The sequence below is a fragment of the Nothoprocta perdicaria genome, unplaced genomic scaffold (genome assembly GCF_003342845.1).
Source record: "Nothoprocta perdicaria isolate Ctin4 unplaced genomic scaffold, notPer1 scaffold_17, whole genome shotgun sequence".
NCBI classification, from domain to species: domain Eukaryota; kingdom Metazoa; phylum Chordata; class Aves; order Tinamiformes; family Tinamidae; genus Nothoprocta; species Nothoprocta perdicaria.
Window position 1 is genome coordinate 4,121,319 of NW_020454871.1, and position 9,544 is coordinate 4,130,862.

At 54.4% G+C, this 9,544-nt stretch overlaps 1 protein-coding gene across 2 annotated transcripts in view; it reads right to left on the reverse strand.

Annotated features, from left to right (window-relative positions):
* Positions 1-9,504, reverse strand: part of PCDH19 (protocadherin 19) — a 53,988-nt gene extending 44,484 nt beyond the window's left edge. For both annotated transcript variants that reach the window (XM_026036026.1, XM_026036025.1), the window contains exons 1-2: positions 7,364-9,504; positions 3,891-4,218 (exon numbers count right to left, since the gene is read on the reverse strand). In XM_026036026.1, the coding sequence (XP_025891811.1) occupies positions 3,891-4,218; positions 7,364-9,504 (2,469 nt within the window). The remainder of the gene's footprint in view (positions 1-3,890; positions 4,219-7,363) is intronic.
* Between the last annotated feature and the right edge of the window lie 40 nt (positions 9,505-9,544).

Genomic DNA, 9,544 nt, shown 5'->3' on the forward strand with positions numbered 1-9,544 from the left:
GGCTGCATGTTCAGCTCTGTTTTATCCACCAAGGCCTCGCCTTCCCATCAGGGCAATAAGGGAGAGTCACTTTGAGGAGCAGCGTTAGCACTATCTCCCTGACACTGATATCTGTAGATTTAAGTCTCCTAAGGGAGAYGGTGGAGGCCTCATCACTCGAGATGCACCAAACAGGCCCGGGTAAAGTCCCGGCGCATGGAGCACTTCTGGCTGAGCGGGAAAGCAGTTGCTTTTCCCTCCTTACGGAGACTCGGAAGGCTCTTTGGTTGGGTAGGGATTATTTTTATTAAACCACCTTCACCTGGAGGCATGTTGATAACCTGTCCGATAAGCAGATGGTTGTAGTGAACTAACGGAACCAGCACAAAGCCCACAGAACCACCAAGGTTTGGGCAATGGGGTTTGTGGGAAGCAGCCAGGAGACCCAGGCCGATCCCGGGAGCAGGACACGTGTGTTCCCAAGCAGGTGCCTGCCCAGAGCAGCCGCAGACTCTCACCGCAAGCTGGGATGTGGACTAGGAGCCAGCCCCATCCATGCTCCCCATGCACTGTCCTCGTGCTTGCCAGGACAGGGATGCCAAGTCATCCGGTGCTGCCTGGAGCGCCGGGACGCTGCTCTCATCCATGGGGGCCACCTGGATTTTTAAGTTTTTCCTGAAAACAGTTGAATCCAGAGCCTTAAAACTCCCCTTTTAACACTCTGAAAAGCAATGCCAAAACAGCAACAACAAAAAAGCAACAAAGAGCCCTTCCCTAAAACAAGTTCCCAAGCCACTTCCTGTGGGGATTTCTCCTCTCCTTGCCCTGACATGGTCCTTATCCACCAAAACACCTCTTAGGGCCAAGCAAACCAATTTGCCTATACCATCCATATACCAYACCATATGCATACCACACCATACCATACATGTACTACATGGTTTAGAAAAATCATAGCAGCTGGAGGGGCCACATCCGCAGGCTGGGATTCTCCCGCTGCACAGCAAGGCCCTCACATCCCAACRTGGGGCCAGCAGCTCCAACCTGGAGCTCCATCCCCACCTTGGATGCGCATCCTGCCCCACGCCAAGGGCACCGCCCGGCTCCGTGCAGCCCCCGCCGCAGGACRGGGGGACTTGGCTGCCACAAGGACAACAGGGAGGATTCGGGAGCCACGCGGCCCCGGCACGGCCTCCTCGCACCTCCCTCCAAAGTTGGTCCCTCAATGCGCCGAGCCGGCAGCGCTGCCAGCGCCGCAGCTGCAGGCATCTCCTTGGAGGGGACAAATTAGCAAACAAACAAAAGAGACRGCCCTGGCAGAGAGGTGTCCTCGGGGCTGGAGCCCTGCCGCGCGCAGGAACGGCTCCAAAACCCAGTGATGTCAGTGGAAAATCTCCCGGTTATCTAATGGGTTTTGGATGGGGCCCTCTGAGACCACCCACTATCCGGAGAGGCGCTGCTCGTCTCGGCAGGGCTGGGGAGCTTTTAGCTGCCCGTGCTGCACGCTCGCTGCTGCCGGGAGAGCAGCTTTGGAGCTGACGCTCCGGGCAGGCAAAACGCGGCACTTGCTACAACAGGCAAGTCCCCTCCATCAGGCCCTGCTGATGCCTGCAGGAATCCGTGCAAAAAGGGGCAAAACAGAGGCACGGGGAAAGGGGCAAACCCTCTGCACATGTCCCAGCCCCCCGGCAGCGAAAGATGCACCAGAGCTTTATTTGGAGAACAAAATCCAGCCAGAGCCGCCCCCGGCTCAACCGCTGCACCGGGGAGAGACACGTGCCAAAATGCATTCTGCCTGCAACTGCCTATTAACTTTATCAGATGAGCTATGATGTTTCCGATGATCTTTCCTTCTTCCCCAGAACCGCAGACCTCCAGCTGCCTGCACACGCTTCTAGTTAACGCCAGCGCGTGATGGATTTTACGACTGCGTTTTGCCTGTAGCACTGAATCACGGGCTGACAGGGGTGCTCCGCGGTGCGCGGGGGGCGGCAGCAGAGCCCGCCACGCAGGGCAGTGTCCTCGGAACGGCAACATCCAGCACYGCTGCCGAGAGCCCTCTCCAAACAGCTCGTTTCTGCGGGCTGCAACGGCAGAAATCATTCCTGGACCACAGCCCGAGCTTTCAAAGCTTTCACTCGCACACAACCTTGAGGAGTGAGAGCCAAGCACTAGCACAGCCCGAGCCCCAGGGGTCACGCAGCAAAGTGCCCTGCTGGGAATCCCCCCAGGAAAGAAGGATGGATGGGGTTTCCTCTCCGGCCACCTGGGGCCAAGGACAAAATGCCTCTGTTCCCACCCTTCTTACCATRGCTGATGTGAGACACCTTGATCCAACAGCTCAGGTTCAGGCTCTGATGCAGAGTCTCTCCCTCTCCCCATCTTAATGGGGACCTGGAGATCCTACTCAAGCCTGTTGCTGGATAAATCCAAGTAGAATAGGCAGGTTCACACACCCAGGTCCATTGCACTCACTGCTAAGAAACTATTCCATCTCTTCTACCAACACTAGAAGTTAAATCGAGCTTTAATCCTTTGGACGAGCACTGCGTCACTCATGGGGCGCCCTCCCAAACGCCTGCAGCTCCTCGCCCGCCCCGAGCTCGTGGYGCTGGCTCCGCGTTTCCGCACCGTGCAGAGGTCGCCTCCGCACAGCATCCGAGCGGGAAACCTTGAAAATGCAAAGCCGTCCGACAGCAAGCCCGAAATGTCAGGGCAGGAGAGCCTGGAGACGCAGCCCGTGCAGAAGAAGAAGTGCCCACGATCTGTCACGAAGATCCAGCAACCACCTCCCCATCGTCTGGCATTTACAAGCTGCACGTCCTCTCTAAACTACCGACACTTTCTACCTGGGAGAAACAAAACTGGAGGCTCCCAGCTCTGTGCAGACACCATTAAGTGACCTCTCAGGAGCTGACTCGCTCGTCTCAGTGGAGCCGAAAATACCAGAGTTCAACGAGCGTTTTGCCTCTGCAAACACTGCAGGATCAGGYCCAGCATCAGCTGTTTCCAACAGCCCTGCAGACATTCGCAGAAGGCCGGGCTCTGCTCTCCACAGCACAAGGATAAATCTGAAGCAGCCCCACCGTCTTCAACGGCATCGTTTTGCATTTACACCAGTACACTGAACACAAAACAGAGCACGCCATAAATATTTTAGCTGCTTTTTCAGCTTTGTTATTCTGTTCAAAGCAGGAAACATGACAAACCTTTGATTGTTTTGCTTAATACCAAACAATAATTCAAAGAGAGACAAACAAGCAACATTAAATGATGCCTGTGATATACGGAAGGAGCTGATGAATTAGAAGAAGTTGATGAGAACGGCAGGGATGGGCTCCGCGCCTTCCCCCTGCACGTCCCCTCCGTGCTGCTCGGCAGCACCCGGCGCTGCGGGGCGAGGAGCAGAGCTGGGTGTGTGGTCAGCACRTCCTGGAGTCCCTATACTTTCAACACAACCTCCAGAGCGGTGGCCACCACAGCTRAAAACACTTCAAAAACACCCCTGTGAATGTACTGATGGTCCAGGTTGCTCTTCCCTGCAGAGCACCTTCCCTTCCACCATGCTCCAAATCCCCTCCTCAAGCAAGCGAGGAGCRGGAATGCAGCCCGGCCTGGCCGTGCTCGCCTGGCCCCTTCCAATGACCTCTGCAGCATCTGGAGGGGAAAACTGCCATCCAGAGCAATCAAGAGCTTGCCCGGGGCGGGCAAGCAGCGCTCAACCACTGTGCCCATTTCCAACCACAGTGGTGGACATGGCACGTGCGCCGAAACCCCCCTGTCCACCCCATGAACAAGTTGTTCCTGCAACGCTGAAAACCTGGGTGAAAGGAGGACACCGCCAACCGCATACGAGACCACGAGGTGCACGGGTGTCTAGCGGAGAGGCCGCGTCCCGGCGGCGCGCTCACCTCCGGCAGCGGCATGCCGTTGATGATGAGGTCGGGCTGCTGGGCGCTCTGCCCCGTGAACGTGTGGTGGTAGATGTGGTTGGAGCCGGCGTTCCTGCTGTTCTGGCTCTCCACGTTGAGGAAGGTGCTCTCCGAGCGGCGGCAGCCCAGCGGCAGCGTCTGCTGGTGGTAGTCGAAGTAGTTGAGGGACGACGTGAGCGAGGAGCAGCTCACAACGTTCATTTTATCCGTCTCTTCCACRTCCCGCGGCACCAGGCGGATATCGTTCTTGCTGATTTTCTTCTTCTTGCTCGATTTCTTCTGATGCCCGTAGGAGTACTCTGCGATTCTGGGGGACAGAAGCAAATGAATAGCTAAGAGCATCCCAAACTCTGCCTTGCTAGATAAGCATTAGGAGACCCAGCGGGCTTGGCCCCATCTCCACGCAGCCTTCTTAGTCATGCACATTACGTCACGCACTGGGTCTTGTAGCACTATATGGTCCTTAGCTTATTTTCATGYATAATGTGCTCCGGTCCAACTCTTGAAATAAGGGCGAGGGAAAAATGCCTCTGTGTTTTGCTAGTGTTTTTAATTGCTGATATTTAGCTACTAGGAATAAGGTCCAGCCTGCAGAGGAGAAAGATGGAGATGTTAAAATCCATGAACTGAAAAGGGTACCTGAATCCATTTCCATACGKAATAAGGATTTTAAAAGTGATTTAATTTGGTCTCCGTAATGAAAATTCAAAATGAATTGCGGATTTTTTCCCCAGTTCATTTTCCATAGCAGTAAATAAAGCAAACCCAGAAGCAGTCCTAGCTGGCAAGCTCTGCTCTATCGCACTCCAAAGGCTGCTTGTTTATTAATGTTTTATCCAAATTGCTACTCTTTCGACTATCTCCTGATAATACCTGATAACTTCAAACCTTTTCTCCAGCTATCTCCTCTTCCTCACTCCCCCACCACATCCCCCCCTCTTCTGCTGGGAATTGCGTTCGCCTTCCAGAGAGCCACCTCATTTTGCAAAGAGAAATGATCCTTTCTGACCTTTTTCTTCCTGCAAGCTTATTTTTCTCTGCCTTCCTTTCCCTCTTTGCTTCCCACCTGCCAAAAGAATCAACTGATTAAGTGCCTTGTTTGCCTTCTACAAAACACCGGAGGAAGAAAGTTACCATAAAACACTACCCCAGCAAATAATAAAAACCACGATGGCACCTCGTGCATTAACTCTCTATGCTCTGCTCCAAGGGACTGTGGCTCATTTTTAGCCAACACGACGGTGATGAACCTCCCCCAGATGACTACACGCATGCACAGGGCTGCGCATCGCTGTCCTTCCCAGGGCAGCACATTAAGTGGCCCCTTCACGGTCGGAAATACACATTTGAAAGTCGTGAGTCTGAAGCCTCTTCTTGTTGTGGTAGCAGCATTAAAAAAAAATTGAAAAAAAAATCCAATAACTGCAACAGAAATAATAGGATGAATAAATAATACAGTTTATCTAGAAAAGCAAATATTGGGCAAATACTCTTGTTCCAAAAAGCTAATTGCCTGAGCATGAAAATGCCACCCAGTCGAACAGCTCTCTCATATAACCTTATGTGCCTCATAAATTAACACGTTTTATGAAGCCTCTCCAGCAGATGTTGTTGAGAACCTCTAAAGCAAGGAAAAGGCCGAGCTAAATGCACACACACACAGCAGCCACGGGGGTGCCGGGCGACCACGGCCGACACTCAGCCCCTCTATTACTTCTTTACTCCACAGCTGACTTCTGCTGCTGGGATTCACACCGATAACAGACCGTGCATTCCCCTGAGCACGCAAATAAATCAGAGGGACGCCGGGATTTCTGTTGTGCCAACAATCTTCATGCTGCTGACTGCTCTAACAATGCTTGATGAAGCTTTAATTGTTTTGTTTACCTAAATGTTTAAGTTTGGCAAGGCGAGATCCCAATTATTTCCTGCAGGCATTCATTTTGCTGTCCTTTCTCTATTGACCAATTATTTAATTAAACTGCACTCCATTAATCCCTAAGCCATCACACTAGACCCAGTGCGTACACACATGCACGAAGCTGTTAGGGGCATCGCCACGATTTGATTTTTGTACATTCAGAGCCCAGTCTTGCTTAATGGGCCGAGCTGGCAAGAAACCCACTATATTAGCTCCTACTTAAAGCTAGGCATCCCATAATACCACCCACAGCAGCCTTTATTTGCAGATGATTTTCTCCCATCAAGCAAAAGGGCTTATAAGCACACTTAGTGTTGGAGGGGGGGAAAAAAAGGGAGGTGTAAAAGCGGAACTCCCCATCATTATTCCCACGTAAATAAAACTTTAGGGACCGCGCAGCCTCCCGCACCGGAGCGGGGCCGCTGGCGAGGTGCCCTTTCAAAGGTAGAAGCAAAATTAATTTCCATCCCTCCCCTCCGAAATGCCTCAGCGCCGGAGGAGCGGAGAAGTCATGGCTATTTCACCAGTAACAGGATTAAACCATTTATGAGGCATTGCAGCTGCTCTTTTATGGCATCTGATTGATATTCATGTGTGGTTAGCGTTTGTCTACTAACTTGTGTAACACGGAGAATAGTAAAAGCGAGACAATAATCGCCGCGCTGTTACATATTCAGGGCTCCGCGGCGCGCGGGAGCCGCGCCGGCCTCCGCCGCAGCGCGCGCCGGCCCGCGCACCGGCCGCGCGCCCCCCGGGGGCAAACATAACACAGGAAAGCAAAAAATAAATTAAAAGGGGGAAAAATACAAAAGGAAAAAAAATGAAAAAGAAAAGGAAAATTAAAAAAGGAAAATAATAAGATGCTGATATCGCCGCGCTGCGCAAGACCCGCTGCGCGCGCGGGGGGAGGCGGCTTTTCCCCCCTCTTTCTTTGGGGTTCCCCGTCATTTGTCACCGGGGCCGCACCCCTGTCGCCGGGGCACAATGGCTCTTTTGAGAGGGGACAAAAGGGGGTTCGAGGCGGGGGGGACACGGGGGGCCCGGCCGCCCCGCCGGGGCAGAGCCCGCGCGAGCGCGCCCCGCTCCGCGCGCCCCCGCGGGCACCGTGCGGGGACGGGCAACCGCCAAGCACAAACACCCGCAAACACCCGCAGAAATAAATAAATTAATTAAATAATAAATCAACGGAAACAGTTCGCGCCGCTCCTGCCGCCGAGCACATAAAAATAACGCATGCTGCAACAGATTGCCGAACGCCGTTCAAGGCGGATTCTTTTTTCTTTCTTCTGATAAACTTATTTTTCTAAATAAGATTCTTCTTATTTAGATTCTTCTACACGGCTTTTTCAGCCTCCTAAGGAAACTGGCTGTGACCTTCGATGTTTTTCCTTAAAGCAAATTTAACCCGTCTTCCCCCCCCCCGCCCCACCACCCTCAGCCCCAGGTGTACAACAGCAAATGGGAAGGTATCTGGGGTTGCAAAAATCAAAGCACACGCTGCCAGGGTACAGAGATATAAGGGTGTTTTTACCTGCAGTTATAGGTCCTGATTTCCTTGTTATCCCTTTTGCACTTTACTGCCACGAAGATCATGGTGACAAAAAGAATGGCCGCGATAGAGCCCAGGGCGATAATGAAAATCAGGGACAAGTTAACAGATCCGATGGACTCCTGGGCATCCAGGGCTGGAGAGAGGTATATCAAAATCAAGGCAGAAGCTGACAGAGATGTTTTCCCATGGTCATGAGCCACCACAATCAGCTCATACGCTGTCTTTGCATTCTCCCCAAAGGCTCTGGTGGTCCTTATCTCTCCATTGACCTGGTCRATCTCAAAAAAACCCCTGTCCCCTTCGACCATTTCATAGGAAAGTCTGCCATTTTCACCCTCGTCGTAGTCATCCGCCTTGACCACTGTCACTAAGTAGCCCACGCCGGCGTTCCTGGGGATGTAGACCTCAGCAGTGCCRTTGACCAGCGGAGGGGCCGTGATCACGGGCGTGTTGTCATTCACATCCAGGACGATCACCCTGACGGTGGCATTGCTCTGCAGCGACGGGTTACCCCCATCCTTTGCCAAGACCTTAAACTCAAAGGCCTTTGTCTGCTCATGATTGAAGGACCTCAGAGCATAGATATCCCCAGAATTCGGGTTGATGGARACATAGGTGAAGACGGGCATGTCCCTGACTTGGGAGGGCACAATCTGATAGGAGACACTGCCGTTGAGGCCCAGATCCGGGTCCCTTGCTGACACAGACAGGAGGTAGGCCCCCGGGGTGTTGTTCTCCTGCACRATGACCTGGTAATAGGGCTTGGAGAAGTGCGGATGGTTGTCATTCTCATCAGTGATCTTCACAGTGAAGGACTTGGTGGCCTGAAGGGAGGGGATGCCATTGTCCCTGGCCTGGATGGTGAGGTTGTACTGGTCCCTCTGCTCCCGGTCCAGCCGCCCATCCACCAGGATGGTTGAGAAACTCTCGTACTCCTGGAGCCGGAAAGGCACGTTGCCCAGGAGCTTGCACTGCACCCGGCCATTCGCTCCGGAGTCGCGGTCGGACACTCGCACCAGGGCAATGACGTACCCTGGTGGGGCGTTCTCACTCACCTCCACCAGCTCGCTGTTGACAGAGAGGAGGTTAATGAGCGGAGGGTTGTCGTTGGCATCCTGGACGCTGATGGTCACTTTGCAATGGGCAGGGATGGAGTTAGGCCCCAAGTCCTTGGCCTGCACATCCAGCTCATAGACGTGACCTTCCTCATAGTCGATGGCACCACTGACCGTGATGAGGCCGCTCTGGGGGTCGATCTGGAAAAGCTCCCGGGCCCTCTCAGAGACATAACTGTGGAAGGAGTAGAGCACCTGGCCATTGGTGCCCTCATCCGGGTCAGTGGCATTGAGGCGGATAACCGGTGTTCCTGGCGGGGAATTTTCAGGCACGCTTACGGTGTAGGCCGGCTCCTCGAAGAGCGGGTTGTTGTCATTGGAATCGATGACACGGATGCTGAGCTCCACCGTTCCAAAGTTGGGTGGGTCGCCACCATCCAGCGCCGTGATCACGTAGCTGTAGTGGGACTGGGTCTCGCGGTCCAGGCTCTTCTCCACCACCAGCTCRGCAAAGCGGGAGCCATCCCCCCGCGTCTTGGTCTCCAGCCCAAAGAGGTCGTTGGGCGTGATCTCATAGCTCTGCACGCCGAAGCTGCCCGAGTCCGGGTCATAGGCACTCTCCAGAGGCACCCGCGTGCCRGGGCTGGCCGTCTCCGAGATCTCCAGCTCGATCTGGTCCGTGGGGAAGCTGGGCGCGTTGTCATTGAGGTCCTTGATCTCCAGCTTGATCACGCAGATCTCCATGGAGCTGGACATCACCTCCAGCGAGATGACGCACTTGGGGCTCTGCCGGCACAGCAAGTCCCGGTCTATCTTCTGCTTGGTCACCAGCAGCCCCGAGCCGGGGCTGATGTCCACCAGGTGGGGGGCCGAGTTGGAGACCACCCGGAAGGCCGTGGGCTGCCGCGAGTCCAGCACGAAGCCGGCGTCCCGCGCGTCCTTGGCGACGTTGGCGATCACGGTGCCGGCCCGCTGCTCCTCCTCCACCGAGTACTTGAGGTTGATGAGGGCGCCGGCTCCGGCCCACAGCAGGGCGGCCCCCAGCAGCGCCGGGAGAGCCCCCATGGCCGCGCCCGCGCCCGCCAAGCGCCGCGCGCGCCCCGAC